This window comes from Hippocampus comes, unplaced genomic scaffold, assembly GCF_001891065.2.
Source record: "Hippocampus comes isolate QL1 unplaced genomic scaffold, H_comes_QL1_v1.1 scaffold223, whole genome shotgun sequence".
Taxonomy (NCBI): domain Eukaryota; kingdom Metazoa; phylum Chordata; class Actinopteri; order Syngnathiformes; family Syngnathidae; genus Hippocampus; species Hippocampus comes.
This window is the reverse complement of record NW_017804808.1, coordinates 285,782-301,096: the sequence shown is the minus strand read 5'-3', so window position 1 is coordinate 301,096 and position 15,315 is coordinate 285,782. Positions and strand designations below refer to the sequence as shown.

The 15,315-nt window shown below is 40.3% G+C and overlaps 1 protein-coding gene across 2 annotated transcripts in view; it reads left to right on the top strand.

Moving 5' to 3' along the window:
* The window catches only part of slc12a2 (solute carrier family 12 member 2), an 84,968-nt gene that overhangs the window by 25,381 nt on the left and 44,272 nt on the right, over positions 1-15,315 (top strand). For both annotated transcript variants that reach the window (XM_019862917.1, XM_019862912.1), the window contains exon 2: positions 14,102-14,221. In XM_019862917.1, the coding sequence (XP_019718476.1) occupies positions 14,102-14,221 (120 nt within the window). The remainder of the gene's footprint in view (positions 1-14,101; positions 14,222-15,315) is intronic.

The following is a 15,315-nucleotide window of genomic DNA, read 5'->3' as shown; positions in this document are numbered from 1 at the left end:
TGGCAGGGAATGTGTTTCCTTTTTTAGTTTTGATTTTGAGCAGCAAATTTGAAGTTACATATTGGTGCTCACCAGGAATGCATAAGCAAAACTGCACAAATTTTCACTTGAAAGAATAGTGAAAAATCTTGGGATTTTTTTTTTTTTTTTTTTTAAAGTTTAAAATAGTGTGTAAATTGAATACACGTCATCTTCAGCATGTTAAGTGCCACTTTTGTAAGTGGCCCCGCCCCCGTCCAGGCCATGCCCCCGTCCTGGCCACGCCTCCTTCCGCTTTTTTCATCACTAGTCACTCTCATCCCTGAGCATGAAAGTGCCTGGAGATGGTCTTGTTGCATTTACCTTTTACGTGCATGTCTGTAATTTTTTTTTTCTTCTAATCTCCAGAGATAACTCTCCTATGCTTCCTCCGGTGCATTTTAAGGGTGGTGCATAAACAGCACAGTGTCTTTAAACACACAGACTGACTGCTTTTAAATGTGTCTACACCTTTGATGGGAATTAGATGACAACCTTTGGTTGAGCAATTTAAATTCAAATTATTTTCATTCTTTTCTCGGGGTACCTTTACCAATCTAAATATAAATAAGCCTGTTGAACCACAGTTCAGGAGCAGTCTGATTTTCATTGGTTACTTTTCAGAACTTTTTTTCCATAATAAATGGACCCGGTGGTCCAGTGGTTAGCGCGTCAACCTCACAGTGAAGAGGGTGTGGGTTCGATCCCGGCTCCGGCCTTCCTGTGTGGAGTTTGCATGTTCACCCCGGGCCTGCGTGGATTTTCTCCGGGGAGTCCGGTTTCCTCCCACATTCCAAAAACATGCATGTCAGGCTGATTGAACACTCTAAATTGTCACTAGGTGTGAGTGTGAGTGCGAATGGTTGTTCGTCTCTGTGTGCCCTGCAATTGGCTGGCAATTGGTTCAAGGAATCTCCATGCAGTTTCAAGAAGTGTTCCTTTAGTTTTACTGGTGCGAAACTACAGTTGCTCAACTTGACATGACAAATCATGCAGATAGGACGTTGAGTCCCATCACAGTCCATGATGCATGTGAATCCATGTTGTATGTATTCGTCCGATCACTTTCTTTTTTGCTGAACATAGCATGTATTAAAACTTTTTTTTTTTTTTTTTTAAATCACACGACATACTATCACGACAGTCACACGTTAACTACTGAGCGAACAACATTTCCCGCTGCACTGATTGGACAAGCAATGTAATGTGATCATCTGCAGCCAATGATGGCCAACCGGTTTGGGTGTATCTTAAATTCCATGGTAGAGGCTCCGTCGAACCCCTGAGACTGATTCACCGAACCCCTCGGGTTCGATCGAACCCAGGTTAAGAACCCCTGCTTTATAGTCCCCATTGAGTTGTTTCCCTGTTCATGTTCCGATGCCATCTAGTGGTGATTATTAGCAGGAACCAATTAATGCTACCCGACACGAATTGACATGTGCATTCGCCAACACACGCTCAAATAGACAACTATATATATTTAGCAGCTTGTGGATGTGAGCCCACAAGGTTTGTGTGCCTTTTTGTTGACTCAGTTGTCTTCATAACTTTTGTCTTTCCTTTATTGTTCTGTAATGCTATTTGTATTTATGCCAAGGAATAAACCCTGTATTTTTATGGACTTCGCGTCGTGCTTCATGCCACATCCTGAGGGAGCTAAATATGGATCAATATTCTGATTTCTTGGACGTAGTATTTTTAATGTTCAGTAAAGCGATTTCTTACAGCTGCAGCTGTTGTGAAGGCTCTATATAAATAAAGCTGTATTGTATTGTATTCATTTTAGCGTAGCGCCATCTAGTGGATCCATCCGCAGCCACTATTGTAGTCTCTATTCTGTGCGCCTTAAAATGCAGTGCGCCCTATATCTGAAAAGAGGCCATTCACTTATACTCCAGAACGCCTTACAGTGCGGAAAATATGGTACTCTTATTGTTATTCTTTCTTTTTTTATTATTATTTGAACTGGACTAGATTTCAGTTATTGCTGCCAAGGGTAGCACAACCCGTTATTATATTCAGGGGGATATTACTTTTTCACAGAGGATCAGAAAGGTTTGGATTTTTTTTTTTTTTTTTTGTGCCTTCATGAATTGAATTGTCATTTGATAACTGCATTTTGTAGTTACTAGGGTTATCTCTGAGTCATATTAAAATTGGTTTGATGATTTTGAAACCTTTGTGTGTGATCGATATGCAAAAGAAAAAAATCAGGAGGGGAGCAAATACTTTTTCACAGCAGTGTATTACATTAATACATATGCGTTGCTGAAGTGGGATATCATAATTTCGCATATTTAAAATTTACATTGTTAAATTTCGCACATGATCATAGGCACTCCACAGACCCAACTAATTGTACACATGCAATTAAAAAGTTAATTTTCCCTTAAAAAACATTGTCAATCGAGACGGTATAGTTAATATTTGTATGTCAGCTTTAACTCTGGAACAAATAATTCCAAATAAAAATTGAAATTCAAATGTAGAAAGTATCTACAGCACTGGTTCTTAACCTGGGTTCGATCGAACCCCAAGGGTTCGGTGAATCGGTCTCAGGGGTTCGACGGAACCTCTGCCATGGAGGTGAAGACACACCGACTCAACATGTCAATTACTTATGACACCCCCGCTTAGCCATCACTGGCTGCAGCTGATTACATTACATTGCTTGTCCAATCAGTGCTGTGGGAAATTTAGTTCGCTTAGTAGTCAACGTGTGACTTTCGTGATAGTAGGTCGTACAATTTAAAAAAAAAAAAAGATAAATTTTATTTTTTCTGTTTTTTTAATAAATGCGGTTTTGTTTTTTTTTTAGATCTTGAATTTGTAAAAAATATATATCGAGTCAAACCTAGGTTTTTGAAAGTCTCTGTTCTCGACCAAATCGGTTTTCGACCAAAAATTTCGAGTTTTTTTATGCCTTGGATTACGACCAAAAATTGGTTCTCAACCAAACTGAGCGCACTTGAATGCGCCACTCAACTCCTCTCGCCTTCCTTACATGAGGAAGTGATGCTTCCTCGGGTAGACGAGGAAGTGACGCTTCCTCGTGTAGTGTTCCATTGTGGCCAGACGTGTTCAAGAAAGATTTTTTTTTAAAAAAGAGCGTCCAATGTCAGCGGACGTGTTCAATGAAGATTTTTCTTTTTTTTTTAAAAATGATTCGTGTTTGTTGACATCTATGCAAATCGGACTGTTATTTCTGCATTGTGTATCAGCCCCTAATCATGGCACCAAAGAAAGCAAGTGGAAGTGGTAAAGATGGTGAAAAAAAGAGGAAAATCGTGCGCAAAACTATTGAAATTAAGAAAGATTTGACAGCGAAATATTAATCAGGTGTATGTGTGTCTGTGTTGGCAAAGGAGTTCGGCATGCCGAAATCAACGATAAGCAGCATCCTAAAAAAGAAAGACCATCTTAAAGTCACTGATGTGGCTAAAGGATCTCGTGTGTTTAGCAAACAAAGATCACAAATATTAGAGGAAGTGGAGAAACTTTTGCTTATTTTCATAAATGAGAAACAGCGAGCAGGGGACAGTCTTGGCCAAGATACGATTGTGGCAAAGCAAGACAATTGTATGGAGATTTGATAAAAATTTAAAAAAAGGGGGTCCTAGCATTGCTCCTGAAGAGTTTGATTTTAAAGCTAGCAGAGGATTGTTCGAAAAGTTTAGGAAAAGAAGTGTGATGCACTCTGTGATTCGTCATGGAGAGGCAGCCAGGTCAGACAGGGAAGCTGCTGAAAAGTTTAAAGTTTAAAGTTGAGTTTGAAAAGCTCATCAAGGCCGAGGAATATCTTCCCCAGCAAACTTTTAATATGGACGAGACTGGACTTGTGTGGATAAAGCGGTTCAGAAAATGGATGGAGGGATGTTACCTCGTACTGTAGCGTGGGGTTGCAGAGAGTCCATAGTTACAGCCATTACTTTAGGGTTTATTAGTTCAAGGTGTAAAATAATGTAATCTACAATTGTCACGATGAGAGAGAGAGAGAGAGAGGTTGAATTTTTATGTTGGTGTTAATGTTTGTTAAAATTGATAAAAATAAAACATACTCAATGTTTGAACAGTATTTTACATGTTACCTGCTCTCTTATTCCATCTGTATACAGTTTATGGTGTAAAATTGTTCAAAAAATGCTTTTAAAGTTGTTTTCTAGACTTAGAACGAATTAAAATTTATTACATTGACTATAATGGGAAACACGGTTTCGGTTTTCGAACAAATCGGTTTTCGAACAGCCTTCTGGAACGGATTATGGTCGAAAACCGAGGTATGACTGTATTTATTTTCACAAATGAAGGGTTTGGTGAATGTGGATATTAACTGGTTGAGTTTGGTACCTCTAAGGAGGTTAAGAACCACTGATCTACAGTAAATATATTTCAGGGTCAATTTGATCTAATGGCAGGTGGCTGCTTATTTTAGGCTGCTCAACTTCCTGTTTTCGTCATGGAAAACTGTCTGACATTCCTTTACATACAGTATAAGCAAGCCTCTACATGTGTCTCCACTTGCTGTTTACATGAAGTCTGTGCACACGTTTTACTCATTTACCAGGATTCTTATCTCCATCTTGTAAACATAGCTAAGAAAAAAAAATACATGTTAGTTACAGTCCAAAGTGTTGTAAAACGAACAACAGAGAATTTCTACAATGACATGAAATTGAGTCAACAAATTACAGCTAATACAACTTAAACCTGCAGTTAAAATATTAAGTGAATAATCCATTCCAAATTAGAACTGATCTGTGTTATCACAGCATTCAGTCCTTCTCGTGATTTCACTTTTTTTCATTAGATTCTCTCTTTGAAGTCTTGTTTCATCACCTCTTGCACCCTTGGCAGAGTTCACTTTGTAATTCAGGACTCCTGCAAAACAAAAATCTCATTGTCAGTACTGGTACATGTCATTTTGGTTCACTCAAGAGGCCTCTTGAAGAGGTTCAGTTCTATCAAGCAACAATGAACAGGAGGGTGGGTTAGCGGGTTCTGCCATACAAAGTGGAGATGAGACTGTGGATATCTGATCATTTCTCTTTGTCTCTCTGCCGTTAAGCTGCCTGTAATAACTTGAGTGTTTACACCAGGGGTGCCCAAACTTTTTTTGACCGAAGATCGACTTTTCAAGCAACCGGCCTCCCGCGATCGACCTGCTACCGCACGTGCACGCATACACATGCATGCCATGATGGGCAACAGCTATAACGGCCCAGAACATGAACAAAACAGAAAAATAAAGTCGGTAATAGAGCTTGTGAGTTTGTAAAAAGGTGACATGGGACGCACTTTGGCAGCGTCTTCAGTGCAACGTCACTATCGTAGCTCACGTGTCCCATTTTAAAATGCTTCTTCCGGCTCTCCAAATTCTCTGGGTTTTTTTGGGCAGTGCTGTCGGTGAATTGTACATGAAACAAACGTTGAATGAGAATAATAAAAATAAGAAAGATATATGGCAACAGCTCTAATCGCAAGCTGCAAGTGTAGACTGCTGACTGCCAACAACTTCCGGTGATGCAGGTCACGCGCCGCCGTTGATTAAAGGTAACCTCCTTTGTTATTTTATTTTTTTAAATACTTTTTTTGTGAAAGTGAAACTGAGAGGATGCTTAGTGTGCAGCGTGCACTAACACAAAAATATAGAATATCAATAACACGCACACATGTGCACACGTTTTACTCATTTACCAGGATTCTTATCTCCATCTTGTAAACATAGCTAAGAAAAAAAAATACATGTTAGTTACAGTCCAAAGTGTTGTAAAACGAACAACAGAGAATTTCTACAATGACATGAAATTGAGTCAACAAATTACAGCTAATACAACTTAAACCTGCAGTTAAAATATTAAGTGAATAATCCATTCCAAATTAGAACTGATCTGTGTTATCACAGCATTCAGTCCTTCTCGTGATTTCACTTTTTTTCATTAGATTCTCTCTTTGAAGTCTTGTTTCATCACCTCTTGCACCCTTGGCAGAGTTCACTTTGTAATTCAGGACTCCTGCAAAACAAAAATCTCATTGTCAGTACTGGTACATGTCATTTTGGTTCACTCAAGAGGCCTCTTGAAGAGGTTCAGTTCTATCAAGCAACAATGAACAGGAGGGTGGGTTAGCGGGTTCTGCCATACAAAGTGGAGATGAGACTGTGGATATCTGATCATTTCTCTTTGTCTCTCTGCCGTTAAGCTGCCTGTAATAACTTGAGTGTTTACACCAGGGGTGCCCAAACTTTTTTTGACCGAAGATCGACTTTTCAAGCAACCGGCCTCCCGCGATCGACCTGCTACCGCACGTGCACGCATACACATGCATGCCATGATGGGCAACAGCTATAACGGCCCAGAACATGAACAAAACAGAAAAATAAAGTCGGTAATAGAGCTTGTGAGTTTGTAAAAAGGTGACATGGGACGCACTTTGGCAGCGTCTTCAGTGCAACGTCACTATCGTAGCTCACGTGTCCCATTTTAAAATGCTTCTTCCGGCTCTCCAAATTCTCTGGGTTTTTTTGGGCAGTGCTGTCGGTGAATTGTACATGAAACAAACGTTGAATGAGAATAATAAAAATAAGAAAGATATATGGCAACAGCTCTAATCGCAAGCTGCAAGTGTAGACTGCTGACTGCCAACAACTTCCGGTGATGCAGGTCACGCGCCGCCGTTGATTAAAGGTAACCTCCTTTGTTATTTTATTTTTTTAAATACTTTTTTTGTGAAAGTGAAACTGAGAGGATGCTTAGTGTGCAGCGTGCACTAACACAAAAATATAGAATATCAATAACACGCACACAGAGACTTTTTTTTTTTTTTTAATCCATTTTCAACTGGACCCCCTGCGGTCCACTTGGGACCAGTTCGGGGGCTACCGGTCGATCACGATTGACTGGTTGGGCACCCCTGTCTTACATTATCAGTCCATTTCAAGCAAAGTTTCTTTTTTAAAGTACAGATTTGTCTGCTGATGTTTTTGAGGCTCTTTCCTCTTAATTGAGTCCAATTTGTAATGGCTGCACATTCACTGAGTTCTTTAAAACCTTTAAATGGAGCAAGTTTCCCAAATTGTTTTGCAGCGTGTAGTTTCAGAGCTTCCCGACTCTTATACAACCAAACACAATCCTCTTCTCAGCAAAGCTGAGTGGATGTAGTGACGTCTGTTTTTCCATCACATGGCGTGCAGCTCAGAAGGAAATGGCCCCAGCTTTACTGACATAAACAGGGGGCTTATTGGAATTTGACACCAATATTTTACCATGCGTTTATATTTTTCCAGGCCTGAAACACAGACGTAGTGATTTTTGTGCAGTGCTATATATATAAATATGTATTTTCCATGAGAAACAGGGAGATTATATATATATATATATATATATATATATATATTATAAATCACCCCACAGGTTCTATCCAACAAATATGTTTCTCAGATATGTATGTTCAAAAGCCCTTAATTTTAATTTGATTCCCAAACAGGTCAAACAAGCTTCACCAAGTGAGTTAATTGAATTACATTTACAGTTTTTCAGTGTTTTCCTTTCGATATAGGGCAAAGGAAAGACCAAATTTGAAACTGTTTCCATAAGTTTAGATTCTGATGGCCGTTTCTCGGCTGTCGGGTGTATTGCAATGTGTCCCCCCCAAGCCGTGAATCATATATTACATTCTGACCAATGCAGAGATCCACGGCAAATGTTGGAATTGTGATGTCAAACGTTTTGGAAAGATTTTTTTATTGGAGCAATATTTTGTGCTCTGGAACTTCAAAACAATTGTGTACATATTATATTTCTCCGTGTACCTTAAGCTGTATTTAAGAGTTGCCTTATAGTTGCTTCGCAGTATAAGAGGTAGCAGTCAAAAATGCATCATGAAGAAGAAAACATAATACGGGTGGACTGATATATGTGTTTGATCAATGCATTGAAGTGTCTGCCCCGCAATCCAGCTACATCGATCAGCACTGGACTAGTGCACATCGTTAGTGGCTACACATCGACAACATTTTTAGAAGGTAAATTTGATACTCAAAATTCAAATCAGGTCAGGGGATCGTCAGGTGAGGATTTATGACGGTGTCTTTCACTCTTTTTCGAGCCAAGGCACATTTCTTTCACTGAAAATATCCCACGGCACACCACTAGCTGAAAATGTGAAAAAAGCTTATTTTAACATTCAAAGTGTTACATTGTTATTATAAGCGTTTAACATTGAAGAATAACGTTGTATTATAACACCTTGAATAGGAATCAAATAAACATCAATCAAATATTTTATAATCTTTAATATTTATTCTCACTCAGTGTGATACATTGAATGAACACAGATCTGATATCCTGTCAGCAATTGATGAAAGACACAGGAAGCTCTCCACATGTGCATGTCTGTAATTCTCCACAGGTCTCAGTCTTTCTCTGTTTTTAGTTTTTACAGCAGTCAGGCTATTTCTTTATCTGCTTCGGGTCCGGACATCTCATTTACAATGGCTTTGCAGGCAGGAAGTATTAATTGCTCTGCCACTGGGACTTTTTTTATTTAGCCACAAGTTCAGCGACATGGTAACTTGCTTTCAGGGCTCTTTCGTTTACCTTTGCGGTTTTTGCTCATGCACTTTGCTTGTTTCTCTGTGTGTTCACGCAGGCGAACAAAATACTCCACATTTTTGTTTTGAAGTGAAGGGTGTTTTGTTTGGAGATTGAGTTTAAGCTTACTTGGGAACATAGCGCTGTTGGAGAGCTTTTCACCACATTCCAAGCACAACGGAGTCGGTGCCATTGCATCTCCAGTAAAAGTAAATCCAAATGAAAGATAGCTTTCGTTGTATTGCCTCACGACAGAAACTTCGCTTGTTTCTGAATCACAAGGCAATAAGCTAGCTGCTGCTGCTACCTACCAGTGTGGAAGAGTATTACATGATTACTTTGCCAGGCGGCGGACCGCACAGGCATACAAATTGGATAATTTCCCACGGCACACCTGACTCCAGTGTGCCGTGGAGTTTGAAAATCACTCATTTATGAACATTTATAACCAAAGTAGCCCATAGTGCAGAGGAATTTCCTGTGGCAAAAGATGGTGCATAAATTACTGAAGAAAGGAGTCAGTCAGCCACTCCACAAACTCTTCAGAGGTTATTTTTACACCTCCTGGGACCTGAAAGGGGCAGGTCAGCTTTCTCCCCATGATTTCGGCTCAAAACATGATTTCACTACCTCCCTGCTGATGCTACAACCTTGTTTGGGACATGGAGGACATCCAACAACCTATTCCATCCATGTTGACCATCCGGAGTTGCACGGCACTCATCAGTGAACAATGTCATGCCGGAAAGAAAACCTTTGCATCATTGGCTGCTCTTGGCATAAAAGGAGAGAAAGTCATGGTCGGTCAAACTCATTTTAGCTCAGCGGCCACGTGGAGCAAAATTCATTCCCAAATTTGACAGAGTGGTAAAATCATGATCTATAACTTGGTGGGCCGGCTTGTCCTCTATTGACTGTCAATAGTGGGGGTCAACTGTAAATATATTGTTCACACGCACACCAAAAATACCACTTCCTTTTGGGCACCTGTATATCCTAATATAGCATTTTCCTTAAATTGCATGAAATTAGTGGCAATTTTCAATTTTTTCTTTTTCCATATGACCATAAAATACACATTTTGTATAGAACACCCAATAAAATGAAATCAAAATTATTTTAGGCCAAACAAAAAAGACAGTGTGTTTCCGGTAACATGAAATTTCAGCATTGGGTCGGTAGGTCGGCCAAAGTTTTCTTTTTTTTTTCCCATCAAAAATGTAAACAAATTAACCATAAAACATAAAACAAAAAAACATTGATCGCAGAATTTTTTCGATACATCAATGGATGCTATTTTCTTAACATTACGGTGCGAGCATGCGACTGTAACACAGAAAACGCGGTTTAAACTGTCGTCGGACAAAACATGTTTCCATGTTTCAATGTTGTTGACAGACGACAGGGCAAACGACGCACGCGCTCAACGTGAATATCGCGAGAGTTTGCACCGCTGTAAACCCTCTACACAAAAATGTAGAGGGTTATTTGAAAAAAAATGCCAACCGTAAAGTTTTTTTTCGACGTAGAAATTCTCGGTCGGTCGGGTTACCAGAAACACACTACTTTTTTTTGTACGTCTTATCAATCAAGTTACACAATGAAACACAAATATCCAGTGGCAGGAAAAATTACCAATTCGAGTTTGTCAAACTTCTTTTCAAATACAGTCACGTGCAACGAATTCAAGTGAATACAGCAGGCGTTCAAGTAGCATTTAGGAATAGATACCATTTAACCAGAGTTTCGCAGCATTTCGTTCTTCAGTTACTGCTTAAATAAACTGTCGTGACTCAGTCTGAACACTGGGTGGCACCCTCGTAATGATATACATACCTGTCTTTGACAGAAGAACAAGAACATTCTTGAAGGAGAAATATTGACGACATGTCAAATACAAAAATTCTTGAAGGAGAAATATTGACGTCATGTCAAATACTGTTGCACTGTGTGCTCAGCTGTTTTAAAAAAAGTCAATAGAAAAGAAATACTAAAGCCAAGATAGACTAAGCCAAACATCATGTACAGGCCCAGATTGCCCCCGGCCTCAGTGAATCTTTTTGCAGTGATCGAAGGCTTTTACCTGTGCTGAGCGGCGACGAAGCAATGAAGCTAGATGCTAATGTGAACGCGAGTGTAGTTTCCCACTTCCTCTCAGTTCAGCGATCATCAAGCTATTAGCTTGTTACAAATGGACAAGCGCTTCAACGGCCATGATATGTAGATGTCCTGCTCACAGATCAAAATATTCCCTCTAAGCTGCATGCTGAGCAATTGCCCATTTCTCTCACCCTTACAGCGCACAAGATGACACTGGCGTGCACCATGCACACACATTACATTTCGACACTCATTCCTTTTTTTCCCACCCCAGTTTAATCGACAAACAGCACACCATGCCATTCCCACTTCGTCTCAGTAGCGTGACCGAGGGGCCACACTCAGTTGTTGTATAATAGATTGAAGCATACATTGACACGCACACACTCACCAATGACGAGATGATGAAATGTGCATGTCACGCTTCTTCCAGACTTATTGGTACTGTACAACTGTATGCCATACACGGTGGCATTTTCACCATAGACAGAAAAGTATGTGAAAACGCCGCAGAGAAATCAATGTGCAAATGTAAGATGGCTGCCAATGGCTTCAATTCTCGCAATGGCGGATAAGCGGCATTATTCGTCTGTTCATATATATGTCCGTGAATGTTGCTCACGATGGGCCAAGGAATACTTTCGGAGTTTGTGTGAATGCTTAGACACATGGAAAATTAGAGGGACCATTATTCATAACTTGCTCATTTCATAACCGATTTGAAGCTTAATTCATGTCAGCCCCAAAGTATGTGCTATCAATGTAGAAAATAATTCCTGGATTGTTTTTGTTTTGTTTTTGTGACATTCACGAACATGGAGAACGGAAACACTTTGCCTGTACAAGCTTTAATGTCGCAGCAGGGCATGGGCGTATCATATTTACCTGTTTTGCATATCCATGGTTCCCAGAATGCATTGTGTGACACAATGCATTTATTTAATGAAATTCCATCCATCCATTTCCCAATCCGCTTTATCCTCACAAGGGTCGCGGGGGTGCTGGAGCCTATCCCAGCCGTCTTCGGGGAGTAGGCAGGGGACACCCTGAACCAGTTGCCTTCCAATCGCAGGGCACACAGAGACGAACAACCATCTGTGGTCACACTCACCTAGGGACAATTTAGAGTGTTCAATCAGCTAACCATGCATGTTTTTGGAATGTGGGAGGAAACAGGAGTACCCGGAGAAAACTGACGCAGGCCGGGGAGGACATACAAACTCCACACAGGAAATCCGGAGCCGAGATTGTACCCACGACCTCTGCACTGTGAGGTTGACGCGCTAACCACTGACCACTGAGCCGCCTTTAATGAAGTTAATTTAATGAAGGATTTTGTCATATGTGTTTGTGTTACCATTAGTTGAATGTGTGTTTTGTTAAACACATTTGTTTGATATATGTTCCGCTACACTTTCTGTTTAAACAAATCGTGACTTGTTTGTAAAATAGTGACGTCCAGGACAATTCCTTGAATAACTTTCATCGTTAATCCTAGGTTCCCAGAATGCATTGTGTGACACAATGCATTTATTTAATGAAATTCCATCCATCCATTTCCCAATCCGCTTTATCCTCACAAGGGTCGCGGGGGTGCTGGAGCCTATCCCAGCCGTCTTCGGGGAGTAGGCAGGGGACACCCTGAACCAGTTGCCTTCCAATCGCAGGGCACACAGAGACGAACAACCATCTGTGGTCACACTCACCTAGGGACAATTTAGAGTGTTCAATCAGCTAACCATGTATGTTTTTGGAATGTGGGAGGAAACAGGAGTACCCGGAGAAAACTGACGCAGGCCGGGGAGGACATACAAACTCCACACAGGAAATCCGGAGCCGAGATTGTACCCACGACCTCTGCACTGTGAGGTTGACGCGCTAACCACTGACCACTGAGCCGCCTTTAATGAAGTTAATTTAATGAAGGATTTTGTCATATGTGTTTGTGTTACCATTAGTTGAATGTGTGTTTTGTTAAACACATTTGTTTGATATATGTTCCGCTACACTTTCTGTTTAAACAAATCGTGACTTGTTTGTAAAATAGTGACGTCCAGGACAATTCCTTGAATAACTTTCATCGTTAATCCTAGCTCTATTTGTAAAAATGAAAAAAAAAAAACACGATGACTGATAGATGAACAGTCTGTACTGTAAAGTACTGTCTCATTATGCTACCTAATGAAACTAAAGCTTTATGGTTATTGTAGAAGTGCAGCCAAATAATCATAGAGACCTTTGTTACTTTTGTATGTGGCAAATATGGCGCGGCTGTTTATTTAGTCGGGCCATATGCATTTTTATATTTGAGAGCCATCTCATTGTTAAACTTGGCAAAATCATTTTGTGGGCTGGATCATCAAACCTGCTTGCGGGCTGGATTAGGCGCATGTTGGATACTGTTGCTCTGGACCATCTTCAAGCAAAGGTCTATTAATTGTGGGAAGCAGGTCACATCCAAAAGGCATCTTTGGAATATATTCTGATATTCTGCAAATAGGTTAAAGCAGAGAATTTGCAAAAATCACAGATTCAATAGATGCAAGACTTGTGAAAGTGCTACCAAATCAGAGCGTCTTAAGTTAGAATGCCACTTGACCTGTTAAGATGTTTTTGATTGAAATAGATTTTGATTTCTGCAAATATAAACTCCCCATTCTACAGATTGAACAAATGACGAGTTTCAGTTCTTTGAACCTATTGAAATTCTTGAAAAACTACTGTACATAATAATTTGGAACAGAGCAGTTGAACCAGTATGTTTTTATTTTTGAAGAAAAAAAATACTATCATCATTGGGAGGTCAAAACGTTATTCTCTAAAAGTTGATTACATAAATTATGCTGAGTTCCGTTTGCATAGACTTAACAATCAGACAAAATCATTTGCATATGAATTTCAAATGGGGTGCACGTGTACTACTTCTGCTTCCACTTTTACTTCCTTTTTGCACAAGACAAATACTTTTGCTTCATTCCCGCCACCTTCTGGCGAAGGGCGGGAATACACCAACCGCTAAAAGAAAGTCAACAAAATTAGCGAATGGGGATTTTGGGAGAGTTCTGTTTTTCATATATAAAAGTTGTACCTGAGTGTAAGTTGCAGGACCAGCCAAATTTCGATAAAAAAAAGTGAGACATATACACTGTAGAGACTAAAAGAATGGATTTCCTTGGCGGGTGTACAAATGTTCAGCATGAGGTCATTGCAGTTGTCTCAACAGTCTATCTTTGTGTTATTCAAAGGGAACAATTTTCTCTCTCTCTCTCTCTCTCTCTCTCTCTCTCTCTCTCTCTCTCTCTCTCTCTCTCTCTCTGTCTGTCTGTCTGTCTGTCTGTCTGTCTGTCTCTCTTTCGCACTCTCTTTTCCTTCCTTTTTTTCTGATATTTCAGGAACCTTTTGAAGATGGGTTTGCTAATGGTGATGAGCTGACCCCAGCTGAGGAAGCTGCAGCAAAGGAAGCCGCTGACTCTAAAGGAGTCGTCAAGTTTGGCTGGATTAAAGGAGTTCTGGTTTGTTACATATTTTATATCCCCTCCAAATAAAAACAATTTGGTTGGCAATTTGGATAGATTGTAGGGATGTTCGATACCACTTTTTTTTTTCAGCCCGATACCAGAACACATACTCAACTCTTGAGTCGTCACCAATGCCATTACTTTGTTTTGAAATAAGGCCGGGCATCAGCCCGGTTCCGATACCTGCTATCAGTACTCGCCCATTCCTAATCGATAATAGCACTTACTTTGAGAAATCTACATTTGTTGTGTTTTATGTTTTTGTCATATTTTAATTTAAACATTTAGTTTAAATGATACAACCATTGTAGGTGTACAATTAAACTCATGTTCCCTAGCTATTGTCATTATTACATCCGGACAGGTAATTCGTATCGAAATGTTCATTATTCTAATGTTGTTGTCATACCACAATCCTGTGGTATGGTGTTGATTGCAATATAATTAATTAGTACTTAGAAACTATTTATCAAGCAAGCAAAATTCAAACTTGATTACAGATCAACAACTTGAAGGTAAATATTCAGTTCCATTTACACAGTTGTTGCTCAACAGATTACATAATGTGAAAGTTCTGTCTAGTCTTCTCCGATGTTTCTGCTTTTATAGCCAACATGCTATTGTGTGAGTATATATATATTAGAGTGGTCCACATTTTCATGGCAAAAAAAAAAGTTTGTCGGATTCGTCGGGCCGGGTCGGAATTCTTGTCGATACTATGGTACAAGGTTCTGTGCAAAATTTCATTCCGATCTGATGATATTTTCCTGTCCCGCAAAGCGGCCCAAGTTTCCACCATAACAACTGGTCTCAATAGGGTGAACATGTGTATTTTAACCGTGCCCTGTTTGCCATGCGTGACACTGGCTGGGCTGAATGTTGCCCGAACGATCAGGAGCGGCTGGGCGAGAAGAACCCGCCTCGCCGTGCCCACGTCGCCCTCGAGGCAGTGGAGCAGCGTTCGCTGGCGTCGTTTGCGACGACCAACTCTGTCGGCCTCATCACCGCCCTCGGAGCCGGCCACGATTTCCTCAACGTCGATCCGGCCGAGTGGGCGGGGAGGGACGACTTCACCACGGCTCCGCGGC